Raw genomic sequence first — 16,426 nt, forward strand, 5'->3', positions numbered from 1 at the left:
TCTCCTTTGGGGCTGAGGATTGGTGATGGAGTCTAAAGGTTACTTCCCAGGCTTGGGGAATCCTTCTGGGTGGCTGGGTAGAAAGCTACACAGCAGATTCGTGTGCTTGTTGAAAGAAAAGCTGGTTTATTTGCACCTCTAATTCCACAAGATTCTCCAATCCTTCCCCTCACCTCTGCTCCCATGGGTGCTGCTCCACCTTGGGTCCTTATCACTTCTCAAGAGAATGACTAAAAGAATTTCTCCCTGCTTGTGTCTCTTCTAGGCTGCCTCCTTCAACGTCTTCCAACATCCCTTCCCACAGCCTCCCTCACAAACCATTCTCAGCACCAGTTCAAAACTCTCTGGAGGCGCAGAATTCCTCCTAAGTGAAGTGCACACTCTTTTGCTGGGCATGAAAGACTCTTAACATCTGTTTCCGCCTTGGCTCACACTGTCTTTTTTGGCCACCAGGGAGTCATCACCCATTTCTCAGCCTGCCCTCTCCGGTCCTCAGCAGAGCATGAATTTCCCTACTTCACTCTGGTCAAAAATCCTTCTCGTCCCTCGAGGCGGGCGCGCTCTCCCGAGTGATCGCCCGCTCCTTCCCTTTGCTCCCGCCCTGGTCTTCTCGGCCAGATATCCTCCAATCCAGCCCCAAATGTCTTCTGGTTGAGACTTCCGGTGGTGGAGCCGTGCTTTGTCACGAGGTGTGAAAAGCTGTTCCAGAGTTTCTCCCCCGTGGCTTAAACGTCCCAGGTTAACTGTAGCTCTGAGCAGAGAGGGGACTTTTCATTTGGGGCTGTTGTTTTGGGGTTTGGATGACAGCTGGGGTTTCGCGCCTCTGAAATGTTATCGTCGGTGGAAACCCTGGAATGGATTCGAAGTCTGCCTCCGCCCACCAGCAGCAGCGTAGCCCTGAAATTCCCCATCTCTCCACGAGCTGGGCTCCCCTCCACAGCCTTCATCGGGATCTAAGGGAAGGCCTGCCGGGAGAGCGGAGGTAGAGACAAGACGGACAGAAGGTGGCTTTAGAAGGGAAAAGGGAGAGCGGAAGGATGCCACTAAGTGGGGAAAGGAAGGGAACAGGGAGGCTGGAAGCTCTGACAACAATCCTCACATACAGAAATCCTGCCGGGTTGGGCTTATCTCGTGCCATTTGCTACCGACATCTTGATTCTGAGTCTGCTCTCTTACTACAAATCCATCGCTTCAGCCTTCCCGGGCATTTCCCGCCCCAATCTGACATGCAGCCTGGCACCGAGGCCCTTTTCGACATCATGCAAACGATCAGGAGGGCACGCGAGTGGCACAAGACAGCTCTTTATCAAGACCGCGATTCACCACACATCCGGCTTTATAAGGCAAAGCCAAGGCACAGCTAGACGCTTACAGACCTATCTTGATAAAAAATATTTTCACTGAAACAAAGATTTGTGGAAAAAAGTTCTCCATAAAAGATGATTTACTAAAGCACAGCCAAGGAGGCTCCGGTGTCCTGAAGGGAGCACAGAGGCCCGGGAGGAGGCAGCACTTGCACACAGAGTGGCCCTTGCCCAGGAGCCCACTCTGCCATCCGCACTGAATCTGGCCCCAGACCAAAATCCATAGTGTGAACCTTGAAGGAAGACAGAAACCTCCACCGCGATCTACTCACACAAGCTCAGTGTACGCAAGAGGCTAAAGAGTGACCGAGTGCAAACGGGAACATCCTGTATGTCAGCCCATGAAAGATGTTACCCTCCAGTGGACCAATTCGGAGCTCCGATATACTCAGCGCGTTCCACACAATTGGCATTTTGTGATTCTAAATGTGATGAAAGAGGGAACAAATCCGATAATCAGTAACTGGAAGGCTGGTCCACCGAGTCAGCAGAATAGGCCTGGGGTTCTGTGTAAAATAGTCTGATGACAAGAGCTAACGTGAATAGAGAGCTTACAATGCGTCTGGCTCGGGGCTGTGTTTGCAGTGATTTATCCCCATTTCACAGAGGAGGAAACCGAGGCAAACAAAAGTTAAGTGACTTGGCCAGGTCTCCTAGCTAGCAAGCGTCCAAGAGCACCTTTGAACTCGGGTCTCCAGACTGGCTCGGATCGGGACGGTCTTGTTACAGCTGGGGCCGCTCTGCGCACAGCCCCGCCATGCTTGGTGGACGTTCCCTGTCCGTGCCCAGGCCCAGAACTTAGCCCCCGGCCCAGGCCGGGCCCCCCGGACTCCGCTCCAGCATCGAGCACACCCTCAGAGCTTGGCCAATGCTCGGTGACTGGCATCGTGAACGGAGTCCTCAGTTTCCTCTTTTGTCAAATGAGGAGAATAAAGTCTGCACTACCAACGCCCATCCCCAAACGGGCAGGAATCTCAGAACAGAAGGGAACCTGGTGGCCCCCAAGCGGTGCAGCTCCAATAAGAAGTTATCCCCCTCCCCCAGGGAAAGGCAATCCCTTCACCCCCAGCTGGGAGGCTCCTCTACGGGCCTGAATGCAGGACTCTGGGCTGCCCTCCCTGGCCGCCTCCTCACCAGGCCTACCGAGCTGCGGGCAGACGGGCACTGGTGTCCCCGAGGCTGCTTCGCTCTGGGCCCGTTCTGAGCTCCCCTCGGCAGGGCCCCAGGGTCAGAGAGCAGCTCAGGCCGCTCTGGGGAAGGCCAGCCCGACAGGGAGGAGAGAACAGGACAGCCGGACAAGGGCCCCGGGGCCACCGGGGCAAAGGGCAGCCCTGAAATAGGGAAGGAGACTAGGGAGAAGCAGGAGTCAGCGAACTCGGGGAACCTCAGGGGCTGGGGGGAGGGGGGAGAAGGCAGGAACCGAGGCCAAACAGGAGACCTCAGAGCCCTGGGTGCCTCCCTGCTCATGACAGGCACTCCGCGGGCTCCTTCAGGCTCGCAGCCTTCCTTCTGGGCCTCCTCGCCTCAGATGCTGAGCTTCCTCAGGGAGGCGCCTCTGGCGTGGATGGAGAGAAGGGCCCAGAGACATGGCCTCCTCCTTTGATGGAGGAGACCCCGGTGAGCCCCGGGAGGCGTTGGGGGTTGGTGCAGAAGCAGCTAGAGCGGCCGCATTTCAGGGGACTGAGGTGGGGGTCAGATAGACCCACAGTGGATCCGGGCTTTGGCTGGAGGAAAGCAGGTCCCCGCCCAGCACTCTCTCCCTGGAGGTCTCTGCCTCCATCCTCGGCAGCCCCGACCCTCTCTTCCTGGTAACTGTTGGCCCGCAGGCTTGAGGGGCTGACCGGGGATTCGCATTCAGGGCCCGTCTTTCTAAGGGAAGCTCCCTTTCCACTCCGGCACACACGCACTGGACGCTGCCACCACTCAGATAACGAGACTCAATGGGACAAGGGCCCTACAAACGCTCACCCGACAGAGGAATGGCCCGAAGTAGCTAACACGGAATTCTGGAAAACAAAGTCCCGGATGTAATTTGTTCCGTCCAAGCAGCCGGGTCAGAAGCCCGCAGCATGCAGGCTTCAAGGCCCGACACCTCAGAGGCGCTTTGGAGGGCAAGAGAAGGTGCTGGTGCCTCGGGGCGTTCTCCGCAAAGGCTCACCCGGTCTACTACCGTCAGCCCCGCGGGAGAAGCTGAGCTTTGGGAGGAAGCTCAGGAGCGAGGCTTTCCCGCTCCCTCTCTAAGGAAGCCAACGAGCTCGCCCGGCACCGGCCAGCTTTAAGCTCCAAGAACTCTCGCGTTTCTATTTGCCAAGAGAAGAGCCGCTGCCGCTAAAGCCTGGCCCTGGACGGGGCTCCTCTCCTTCTGCAGGTTCTCTGCGCATCTTCCCCTCGAAAACCAGTGCTTTGGCTTGTCTCGCCATCTAGAAGGCACGGGAACGTGGCGGAGAAGAGGCGGCTGAGCGGCTCACGCAGGGAGCCCACACCTCCCGCACCCGCTCCAAGTATGTGCGAGCCCGCCCTCACCCCACCCAGAGGGCTGGTCTCCGCCTCCTCCCCCTCCCTCCTGCCCCCCTCCCTCCTGCCCCCCCCCCTCTCCCCTGACCCCCGCCTGCCTCGGGCACTCACCGATTCCTTCCGGCCCATGGTCTTGCTGTGAGAGCGGGAACGGGAGATGGTGCTGAAGAAAGAGTCCTTCTTGGGGGCCGAGGAGGGCGGGGAGCCTGTGACCTCTCTCCCCCCGGGCAGACTGTCGATGCTGGGAGACGCACTGATGTTCTTGGCGCTCTGCCCTGCAAGGGAAGATGGCGGAGAGGCTGAGCGGCTGGGCTGCCAGGGGCGAGCACAGGAGGAGCTCCTAACCCAGTGTGGGCGTGACTGGGGGGAGGGGGCTCTGGGTCTTCCACACCCCCCTCTCAGAACCCCCAGCACATGGCGGGCTCCTGAGCAGAGCCCCGGCAAAGCCCCCTTTGGTTCCTGGCGGCACGAGGAACCCTTTCCTCCTCTCCGCCGCTGTCTAAGGACATGACAGATGGAGAGACAGACAGATATGGAGGTGAATGGACAGATGGACATGGTTGAAGGGCTCCCTGGGAGAAAGAATGGCGAGAGGCCACGCCTGCGCCAGCACTGGGCTTCCCAACGAGCCTCTTGGCTGATCCCTACAACAAGCCTGGGGCGGGGGAGCCATTGAGGAAACAGGCCAGCAGCAGTTTGGTGACTTGCCCAGGGTCATCCAGCCAGGGAGTGGCTTTCCGGACCTCCGGCCCATCCCTTTGAAAGGAAGCTTTTTATAAAAATGCTCCTTTTTCTGCCACAACATTTGACCCGCCGGTGAGACTACCTGATTTTGGGATGGGGCGCCCATGTCTGGGGAGGCTGCCTCTAGGGCCGTGAGGGGCGAGGGGTGGCCCGAGATGGTGCCTGGACGGCCGGGCTTTCCGTTTCTCTCTTGGGAGCTGCAGGAACATCTCTAGGCACGAGGGGAGGTGCCAGGCGAGGTCAACAACCCCCAAACAAGCAGGCGGCTAGGGGACCCCCGTCCATCCTCCCCCACCTCGCTGGAATTTTCCTGGCTGGAATTTTCCTGGCTGGACTCCCGGCCTGTCGCTCTGGATTCCCCCTTACTCAGCTCCTTTACTCCACCCCACAGGCCATGATCAGATTCCATCAAAACCTCATCTTCTGCTAGGAATCAGCCCTGTGAATGGGTTCCAAGGTGGAAGGGCGGCAAGGGCCCGGCAAAGGGAAGTGACTTGCCCAGGGTCACCCAGCTGCCCCCAACGTGATGGAAGGATTATTTCTCAAAATAGGAAGGCAGCTGGGTGGCCCAGGGTGTAGATTGTTGGGCTTGGAGTTGGGATTCTGCCTGGGATGGAGCCCAGTCAGTTAAGCCTTTGTGCTTTGGGACAAAGGAGTTCTGGGTAAAGCCCTTTGCACCCAGGTGGGGATGGCAGAAGCACTCAGGAATACTGTTTGTTGAACTTCGGCTCTCCAGCCTCTGTGGGCTCCTCCTCACTGGTCCAGAATGAATCTGGTTCTTCCCTGAAGGTGGGCCAGAACCGAGCCCTCCGGGGCTCACCCCATGCCAGGACAGCCATGTGTCCACAGGCAGAGGCGGGAGGGGGAAGAGAAGCAAGAAGGACCCTCAGTGTGGGAGGGACAAAGGAAGAGGGCTGCAAAGGCAGGCAGGGGCCTGGCTGTAAACAAAGGCCCAGAGATCTCTAGGCTTGGTTTTAGATCCTAGAAAGAGTACCCAGCCTGGGGAGGAGCCTGGAGCCTGGGGAGGAGCCTGGAGGCTGGGAGGCGCCCGGAGGCATTTCCATCCTCAGGGTGACAGGCACAAAGGAGACAATTGGAGAGCGGCCTGGGGGGCCCTTTGACTATAAGGGGAAGGCAAATGAGTTCTGCTTTGGATTTAGGAGGCTTCCAGGATGAGGGGCTGGAGATAGAGGAGGGGAATCTGCAGCAGAGACACCCTCGGGGGATGAGCCTTCACCTCAGAAAGCGGGAGCACCAGGGCTGGCCAGGTGTAGTGAAAGCTAAATGGGAGGAAGGTGCTGTGGCTATTTTCCGGGACGGAAGAGGCCAGGGTCCTCCTCGGATGTCAGCTTTCTGGACCGCCCCAGCTGTGAGTGTCCTCTGTGAATGGGTGGCCCCTTTGTGCTGGGCTGCCCTCCGGCAGAATGTCGAGACGGACTGCAGACTTGTCTCTCTATCCTGGACAGCTACGCCCCCCCACCCCACCCCCCAGCTGGAGCCACTTCCTCGGTTTCCTTCCAGGAAGTCCCCTCTCTCCACTGCTTGCTTTGCAGCCTCCCGGGCTATGTCCAAGGGGGTGACTCATCCTGAATCACTGCTCCGGAGAGAATGCTTCCGGGCCTCACCATTCCTGGCCACCTCCAGGGAAGGCCTTTCCCCAGCTTTGCTTTATCATTTCTTTCCTTCCGCTCGATTTCTCTAAGACCCAACCTTTAAGAGACGCTCCTGGCCTCCGAAGCCCACTCGCCTCTCAGCGGGCAGCATGCGGATGTAAAGGGATCCCCACAGATCACAGGCCTGCTGTCCCTGGACATTTGAAATCTCCTCTAAAGGCGTCCATATCCTGGTTCTGAAGAGGAAATCACGGCCCAGCCTGGTCAAGCAGTCACTCAGTCCTCGAGCGGCTCGCCAGAACTAGAGCTCAGATGAGAACCGGATCTTGACTCCTGGCCAGATGTTCTTTCCACTAACACACACTCTACCGCTGCCGTATTCCCGCAAACCATCTAAAACACGAACAGGTGCTCTCTCGTGACTGACATTTTGTCTGACTCGTCTCCTCATCCGCAAAATTATCATCATACGTTTGTTCTGAGTCCCTCACAAGGCCCTTGTGGGGATCAAAGGAGGCACCGCGCGTGGGAGCTGCAGAAAAAGCAGCCAAACACAATAGAAGCAGCGCTCTGATCTCTGATGGGGAGGAAGCAGGAATTCAGGGGGAAGGCGAAGAACGAGAACCAAAGAGGGACCTTTCTATCGGGGCCTCCGCCAAAGGGCCCTCCTAACAGTCCTCCCCTCCCAGAGATGGTGGGGAACCTACACCTCCGGGTACTCGCCCCCGCAGCCCTCAAAGACCTCCTGGAGGTGCTCCCTCCGGCTGCCCCCATCAGAAAGGCTGGGGAAGACCTGAGAGTTGCTCTTGTTCTTGGAGCTCTTGGTTTCACTCTGAAACACCGGGATGGTCGGGGCAGGGTGAAAGGTTCTCTGCAAGCTTTCTCCAAACAAGGAGTCTATTTATTACCTGCAGACAGGCTATTACTCAGACAAGTCACTACTATTAACTGCGATTCCCTAGCAATGCACCATCAGGACCGCTTTCGGAGCTGCCCATCTCCCCTTTGTAGGCACAGCCATGTTCATCTATTTCTCTGCCATTAGCTTGGGAGCTCCACAAAGCCAGGACTGGTTCTGCTTGCTGTCCCCAGCAATCCCCCTTGCCAGGCACCCAGTGGGTGCTGCCTTGGGTGCTCAGTCTCCTCTACTCGGGGCTCTTCCTCGCTTACTCCATCTACCAGAATCTCTTACAGGGTCTCTCTCCACGTATTATCTGTCAGCGCCTAAAGTCTTCTTTCTCCCTTCTCTGCATTTCAATCAAACTTCTTTGCTGCCATAAACAATCCAAAATGAGGGCCACTTAAGGAGAGTCTGACGGCATCAGCCGCCTCCTCAAGAATGGGGTTCTCTCATTTTTTTCTGAGATCCAATACAAACTCCTCAGGAAGGCCTTTGAATTCCTTCACTATAAGCTCTGGCCTAGCTTCTTCGTCCATTCCACCTCCTTTGCCCTCCTGATCAATTTTCTGTTCTCTGAACTTAACATCCTGTTTCTTACTTCCATGCTTAGGCTGGATTTCCTCCTCACCTTGGCCTCTGGGCACCCCAAGTTTTCTTCCAGGCATAACTGACCACAAGAAATAGTCCCAAAGCTTTCCCCAGTCCTGTGGGATCCCTCCTGCTTTCAATGATCTTGTTTACATTCACCTGGGCACGTGGTGTGTCCCTGCATTTGTACTTCAGGGCAGTCCTTTAGGGCCCTGACTGTTTCCATTTTTTTCTTTCTGAATCTGCAGTTCATGGCACACACTAGACAACAAAAGCTTGTTGAATCTGGTAGTGAGAGAACTCTCTCTGAGGAATCAGGAGGTGTAGACATAAGGAACTGGGTTCAATTCCTGGCTTTGGAATGTAGCAGCCTGCTGATTTAATAAAAGGCATTTAACATCTGTTGCTGTGGCTCCTCATCTATAGCAAAAAGGAAGGAGGTTGATGGATTAAATGATGTCAGAGGCCTTTTACAAATCTTTAGATTTGTAAAATTGTAAAATGTAAAAAGAAATTGTAAAATGTAAGATTCCTTGACAAGACAGAACAAGATGAGGGGGACAGTGTAAGAATGCAATTAGTGGTAGTCTCTTGGTGACCGAGAATGACTATTGTCTTTGTGCAGTTTCATCTACGGTGTACCCTTATGTGGCTTTGGAGTCCCAAGGCTGAGGCGCACAGTTTGTGGCACACGGGGCCTGAGACACCAGTTGTTACGGGAGGTGCGGTTGTGGCTCATCTTCAAAGGTGGGGGCGGCCTGGTTAATGTGGGTTCTCCAGCTGCTTCTGTCAGAGGCAGCGAGTTCTAGTTGCTTTGGTGTCATGCCAGCCCACTTCAATTTTGGCTTTGGCTGATCCTTGAATCTTCTCTTTGGTCGGCCTTGTTTCCTGAGTCCAGCTGACAGTTCACCATAGAATACCTGTCTTGGTATTCGCTGGGTCCATGCGGATGACGTGTCCAGACCATCGTAGCTGGGTTTGGAGGACCAGGACTTCGATGCTGGTGGAGTTGGCTCTGTCGAGGACTTCCTGGTTGGTGATTCGGTCCTGCCATCGGATCCTCATGATTGACCGGAGGGAGCGTTGGTGGAATTTCTCCAGCTGCTTCATGTGCTTCCGGTACCGTGTCCATGTCTCACACCGTACAGGAGCGAGCTGAGGACCACTGCGTTGTACACTTTGAGCTTTGTCTCAGTGCTTACACCGCTGTGTTGGAGGACTTTGCAGCGCAGCTGCCCAAGTGCCTGGCTGGCCTTTTGGATCCTGGCATTGATCTCGTGGTCTAGGGACCCGTTGTTGGCGATGGTGCTGCCCAGGTGCTTGAAGGTGTTGATGTTAGAAAGCTGCGTGCCGTCGATTGTAATGCACAGCTGGTTCGTTGGCCTCCCTGGTGCAGGTTGGAGCAGCACCTCTGTTTTGCTGAGGCTGATAGTCAGGCCAAACAGTTTTGTTGCGGTGGAGAACCTGTCCACAATGGTTTGGAGATGATTTTCTTGGTGGGCCATGAGAGCACAGTCATCTGCAAAGAGAGCTTCCAGGATGAGTCTCTCTGTTGTCTTTGTTTTTGCAGTCAGGCGGCGAAGGTCGAATAGTGAGCCATCCAGTCAGTATTTGATGTAGACGCCCAGGTCTAGATGCTTCACAACATGTCATAATACTTGGGTGAAGGATAGGTTGAATAGCACCGGAGCGAGAACACAGCCTTGTTTCACGCCACTGGAGATGTTGAAGCGATCGGAAGTCTCTCCACCAGATAGGACTTCCCCTGTCATGTCAACATGAAAGAGCTGGATCAGTTTGATGAATTTTTCTGGGCAACCGACCTTGCTGAGGATCACCCACAATGCATCCCTGTTCACTGTGTCGAACGCCTTTGTCAGGTCTATGAAGACAATGTAGAGATTCAGGTTCTGCTCAAGGCATTTTTCCTGCATTTGCCTCACCGTGAAGACCATGTCGATGGTGCTGCAATCTGGTCGGAAGCCACATTGGGATTCAGGCAGGTTCTGCTCTGAAACAGATGACAGGAGTCTGTTGAGTATAACACAAGCGAGGATCTTTCCAGCAGTGGAGAGTAGTGAGATGCCTCTGTAGTTCTCACAGGCTGCTCGTGTGCCTTTGTTCTTGTATAGGGCTACGATGGAGGCATCTCTGAGTTCTGGGGGCATGTCTTCCTCTTCCCATATGCTGGTCAGCACTACGTGGAATTCCTGGAGCACTTTTCCATTTAAGGCCTTGTACACCTCGGTTGGGATCCCGTCTTTACCGGGTGCCTTGCCTGCACTCATTTGTTTAATGGCTTTTTGGACTTCCTCTATTGAAGGAGGGACATCAAGTTGTTCAATGGTGTGGTTTTGGGGGATCTGGTCAAGGGCACTTTTTGGTTGACTGAAGAGGATCGGTTGAGAAGCTGACTGAAGTGTTCTTTCCACCTGTTGCTGATGCCTTTTTTATTTTTTATGAGAGTGTCACCGTCAGAGGATAGCAAGGGAGTGTTGGTGGGTTTTAATGGCCCATAGACAGTCTTGAGGGCACTGAAAATTTGTTTGTAGTTTTTTGTATCAGCAAAATGCTGGATTTCTTCTGCCTTTTTTTCCCCACTATTGGTCTTGCATCTTCCTGATCTCACACTGCGCCATAGCTTGGAGAGACTTGAATCTGTCATTTTTAGGAGCAGAGTTTGGGTTATTTTGCCACTCCATAAAGGCTTTGTTCTTTTTGTTCAATAGGTCTTCAGTAGCAGTGTTGTTCTCATCAAACCAGTCCTGGTGGTTGCGTTGTTTGAGGCCTAGGACTTCCTTTGATGTTTCCGTCACCGAGTTCCATTTCTCAGTTGGGCTTCCAGTGAGTGGTCCCTTGGCAGACAGTTTGTCATCCAGACAGGACTGGAATGTTTGCAGATAAAGTGGATCTCTGTTGCAAGATGCGCGAACTGTCTGGGTGCATTTTGGATGGCGAGGCACAATGCGCATTTGAAGAATCGCTCTAACCAATCTAACCAAGAATTCAATTACTTTAAGAATAAAAACCATTCCCCAAGTCATAAATGATGAAAGGATAGAAACAGGTAAATTTCAGAGAAAGATATCAAAATTCTTTACAAAAGCTACATGATAATGCTCCAAATCACTAATAATTAAAGAACTGAAAGATTTCAGCTCCTACCTATTGAATTTACAAAGTGGATTTATAAAAAGACAAATGTTGGAGGGACTGTGGGTGAACAGGTATAGGAATGCATTCTAGGTGAAACTCTGATGGTTTTGTAGCCATTCTGAAAAGCAACACTACTACAAGGACTATATCCCAAAGAAATCAAAGAAAAGGGAAAAAGGACCTTGAGGTACAACAATATTTATAGAAGCTCTTTTTGTGGTGGCAAAGACCTGGAAACTACAGGTTACTCATCAATAGGAGACTGGCTGAACAAATTGTAGCATATGAAAGTAGTGGAAACTAATGCTGAGAGAGGAAACTTTGGAGAAACTTAAGAAGACTTGTATGAACTGATATAGAGTGATGTAAACCTCAAATTTCCTTAGACTTATAAATGTTGGAAATTTCACCACTGGGATATTTCATACTTGGAAAATTTCTTACTGATAGTCTATTGGAATGGGAACCCCATTGGCATGGGAGGTTCTTTCTCTTCCCTTCTTAAGATTACTTTAGGACAGAAACCTTTTGCTGAACAATGGAAAGGACTTTGACCTATGCTTAAGCATAGAACAGGAATTTCTTTGAGTCTTGATTGATTTTAGAATTGATACAATGGAGATACTTGGAATAAATCTCCACCCTATTCAGTCCTAATAGGATTGAGTAAGGGCTGCAGCCTAGATCAAAATTTAATTATTCCAATCTCTACCATACTCAAGTTAACAGGATTTAGAAAGGGCTGTAGCAAAGGAGTAAAGATTTAATCATTTGAAAAATATGACCTTCAACAGACATGTGCAAAAGCCAGAAACCTCTGGGCGGTCCTGGGTTAAGCGAGAGCCTCCATTGACAGGGAAATTGATGAAGAGTGATTGGTAGATGTGAGGACTGAGGGGAGGCAACTTGGATGGTTTCCTTAAAGATAGGAGGGTCTGGAGACTCAAGAGGGTGGTGGAGTTTTTGGTCGGGAGTGATTGCGGTGGCTCTGAGAAGGCTTGCTCTGAAGGAAGCTGAAGGTGGGGGCCTCTGAGACTGTTTCTCCATTTTGGTCACGTGAGTAATAGGGACTGATCTCTTTTCTTTGCCCCAGCTATCTAAGGGCTTGGGCCTTTTGGCCCAGCCTAAACAGAAGGGGGTATTTAAGCCCTATTCCCTTTTCTCCCTTTTGCTCTCTCTCTATCTCTAATTCCTTTCTTACTCCTATTGTAATTAAACTCCAAAAAAGGCTGACGGCTGACTTGAGTTTTTCATTTAGGAATTACATAGCTGATTCCTTGGCGACCTTAAATTAATATATATCAGTCTTTTAAAGTGATTCCCTTGTAACAGTGAAATGAGTACAGTTAGGAGAATCATTATACAATAATATTTTAAAGATAAACAACTTTGAATGACATAAGAATTCATCATGCCATGACCACTTATGAACAAGGGGGAACTCATAATAAAATGAAGAAACACGTGACCCACTTCCTGACAGGTGATGACCTAATGGTGCAGACTGAGGCATATTTTGGATATGACCAATATGGGGATTATATTTGCTTAACTATGCATATTTGTTACAAATATTTCTGCTTTTTTTCTGCCAAGTTGGTTTGTAGATATGGTAGGAAGAGAAAATTATGACTATTCCCAGTTTTTCAAAAGTTGATTTAGCAACAATTGTAAGGCTAGCTGTGTATGTTTCATTAGGAATTTTCTTCCTGTGGCTATTGACTACCTTTCTACACTTTCACCTATTCCTTCCGGGTTCCAAACTTTATTAGCCAAATTAAAAAAAAAACAGATATAAAACATCATGGCATTTTTACTTTAAAGTACAAATTTTAGAACATGTGCAAGTCTTTTACTAATGTCATCTTTCCTATCAAAGACTCACTTTATGAATATTTAAAAATGTTTTCTAAACTCCGAACTGAATTAGAATGTGGTTTTGACTTCAAAATGACTAATATAACTAATATTAGAAAAAAGAAATGCAGGTGTTTGATCTTTTTTAGTTTCTCTATCCATTCAGAAACCAATGCATCTTTGCTATTTTTATTAAGTATCTTAAAGAGAATTCTGAAAAACACCTTTTCATTCTTCCAAAAAGTATTTTCAAATTTCCTCATCCTCCTATAAAGACTTGAGGAATGTATCAAAAGTATATCCAGTTACCATAGATATAGAATAATGGTATTTATATGGTGGTTTTAAGTTTTCAAATAACTTTGTATATGTTATTTGATCATCATAAAATGGTAGATAAGTGTTATTATTGAGAGAGAAGTTATTATTACTCCCCATTTTATAGAGGAAAAAACTGAGGCTGGCAGAGGGTAAGTGACCTCTCCAGTGATACACAGCTACTTAAGTGTCTAAGGCAGATTTTGAAATCAGATCTTCCTAATTCAAAGTCTAGCACTCTATCCACTACACCATTTGGGTGTCTTAATATAGCTAAGTTTGCTTGTTGGTTTTAAATTAAATTTTGTTTTTTTCATCCAGCAAAAATCTATTCTGTTTCCTTCTTACCTGCTTCCCCTATTCTCAATTGAGAACAAAAGAAAAACAAATTCTCTGTTACAATTTATAAGCCATGTTTACATCTATCTTATTTTATCTTATCTATCTACTATAACTATCTGTCTGCCTGTCTCTCTCTGTGTGCATATAGTAGCATGGTTCTCATTAATCCTTGGGAATAGTGGTTGGTGGTCATCATGCTCAACCTAAGTCTTTCAAACTTGCTTAGCTTTACCAGACTGTTGTCATTGTATAAATTGTTCTTTAGGTTCTGTTCACTTTGCTTTTCATCAATTCCTAGAAATATTCCCAGGTGTCTCTGAAATCATCCCCATCATCATTTCTTGCAGTACCATAATATTCTACAACATTTATATACCAAAGTGTGTTAAACTATTCCTCAACTGGTGGGCACTCCCTCAGGTTCCAATTTGCCACCTCAAAAAATCCTATTAAAAAACAGCTTTGTTTTTGCTTAGGAATTAATCCTTCCATTAATACACTCTAATTCCTTTCTGTACTATCTACATATTGAGTAAAATGTACTTCTGTCTCTACTCCATTTGTATATTCTTCCCTCCTTTGACCAATTCAGATGAGAATGGGGTTCAAGTGTTTGTAGAATTCAATTATGTGAGGTAACTTTCTCTAATCTTCCTTGTTCCTCTGACTTTTCATTCTTCTTTTAAGATCAATAAGAAATAACAAAACAACTCTTAAATCTTCTAATTAGATTCCTTCTTTGTCCCCAGTTGATGATAAAACATAAGCATTTTATATTTATTTAGTCCTTTATCACTGCATTTGTGCCTGTTCCTTTATTACGTTTTCCTTAACTCCTGCGTTTGAATGTCAAAGTTTCTGTTCATTTCATCAGAAATGTTTGGAAGTTCTCTAATTTATTAAATGTCCATTCTCCCCAATGTAGGATTATATTTAGTTTTTCCAAGTTATTCTTGGCTATAAGTCTATATCCCTTTACTTCTGGAATGCATTCCAAACTCTCTGTTCTTTAATATTGGTGGTTCCTAAATTATGTGTGATCCTGTTTGGGGTTCATTGGTACTTGATTTTTCTTTCCAGCTACTTGCAATGTTGTTTTGTGGTTTTTTTTTTTTCATCTAAAAGTTTGAGATTTGGCTATAATATTTCTGGGAGTTTTCATTTTGGGGCTTCAGGAGATGACTGATAGATTTTTTTTTTGGTTCCTACTTTGCCCTGTGGTTCTAATGTCTTGAAATCAGATGTCTAGACACTTTCTTTTGGTATGTAGTCTTAAGGCAGACCAATGATTCTTTCCTTTTTTCCTTCTTAATCTCTTTTCCAGGTCATTTTTTTTTTTGCAATAGGAGATTTTATATTTTCTTCTATCTTTTTTTTCAGTCTTTTAAACTTGTTTTATATCTCCTGATGACTCATGGAGTCAATAGTTTCTATTTCATCAATTCTAATTTTTCAGTGATTTTTCTTCTTGGTTAAGATTTTATATCTTTTGTGCTAAACTATTCATTCCTTTCAGTGATTTTTCTAGAATTCTCATTTTTTCCCTTTAATACTCCTTTTTTATTTACAAAAAAAATTTCAAAACTACACTTTTTCAACTCTTCCTTCATCTATGCATCTATAGTTTTTAAATTAGGTATGCTTAGAAATCTTCTGTTTCATTAAAAATCTATTTTCCTGCCTGGTGGGCTGAGAAAGTTATTTTTGGCTATAAGCTTATATCATTTGCCCTCTGGAATATTATGCTCCAAGTTCTTTGACTTCTCAGTAATTTATTAGAGAAATGGGCTAGTGGGATTGGTGATCTTCTAAGAGAGCTATTACTATCATTTTCCAGAAGGCATGTTAGGAAAAACTTGTTTGGGTCCAGGTTAGGGAATTTAAGTATATTTTTATTGTTGCTTATCTACCACAGTAAATACCTACGATACAGAGAACACTTTAGTAATTCCTATATAGAGGGCAGTATGGTATAATGGATAGACCTCAGGATTTGAAGTCAGAAAGATGTGGTATATCAAGGCTAACTCTAAACAGGAACTTGGCTAGCAAAAGTCCCCAAATGCTCTGAAATCGAATTGGGAAATATTTAACAATCTGAAAGGGTTCTCAATGACTCATTTACTAAGGAGTAGGCCATTTTAAAGGCAAGGCAAGGAATTCCCAGAGGTCATTCATTAGTTTGCCCAGGTTACCCACTAACAATAAGGAACTAGTACTAAAATTCAGGTTTTTTGACCTTAAGGCAACAAACAAGCTACCAAATAGATCCATGAAGGTGGCAATGAGATCATAGAAGTATTAATAACAAAATTTGCTTGGTTTATGATACACATTTTAATACGTTTGCAAAAAGAAAGAATGAATAAGATTCAACTCAAGTTAAAAGGAGGTAGAAAACCATGAGTTACTTCAAACCCTGAGGGCTAAAGAGCTGAACCATCTTGTTAGAGCAAACAGGAAACAATTACAAATTAGTTTTGCTGATAATCTGTTACAAATCAACAAATGACAACTGAACCGACTGGTCTACAAATGAGGCAGAGGGTAAGATCTACCCCTGACACAAGCGCCCAGATTGTCAAAAGTCAACCAAGGCAGAGGAAGCAGACAAAATGCATTCCTTCCCTCCAAGGATCAGCTCGGCTTGAAACTGAAGAAAGAATCCTTTTTTCCTCCTCCAATATTTAATAGGTTTTCCTACTTTCAGTAGGTGAGCTAAACACTTCCACTGGCTCTTTGCTGTACTTTGCGGGTCCCGCTTGGCCATTATCCTGGAAAATACACTCCGCCCTGCTCCTAAGAAAGGCTTATTACACTTACTGCCCACAACTCTTAGGAGATGATTGAGGCTTTCAAGTCATAGTTCCCAGCCTTATAGGCACAATTCGGCAAATGAACACTGCCGACACCATTTAGGGCTCTGGTTTCTTGACTTCCGCAGAAGCCTGGCTCCCAGCAAGAGACCTTATAAGGTGCAGACTTGAATTACTTCTCTGAATCAGGGAAGTGTCAAAAAGGAGGGAAAC

General features: G+C 48.1%; 1 protein-coding gene across 33 annotated transcripts in view; it reads right to left on the reverse strand.

The window, feature by feature from the left end:
* TBC1D5 (TBC1 domain family member 5) overlaps positions 1-16,426 on the reverse strand; it is a 682,585-nt gene that overhangs the window by 45,045 nt on the left and 621,114 nt on the right. For all 33 annotated transcript variants that reach the window (XM_016426458.2, XM_007505143.3, XM_056800296.1 and 30 more), the window contains one exon: positions 3,990-4,153. In XM_016426458.2, the coding sequence (XP_016281944.2) occupies positions 3,990-4,153 (164 nt within the window). The remainder of the gene's footprint in view (positions 1-3,989; positions 4,154-16,426) is intronic.

The sequence above is a fragment of the Monodelphis domestica genome, chromosome 5, assembly GCF_027887165.1.
Source record: "Monodelphis domestica isolate mMonDom1 chromosome 5, mMonDom1.pri, whole genome shotgun sequence".
NCBI lineage: Eukaryota > Metazoa > Chordata > Mammalia > Didelphimorphia > Didelphidae > Monodelphis > Monodelphis domestica.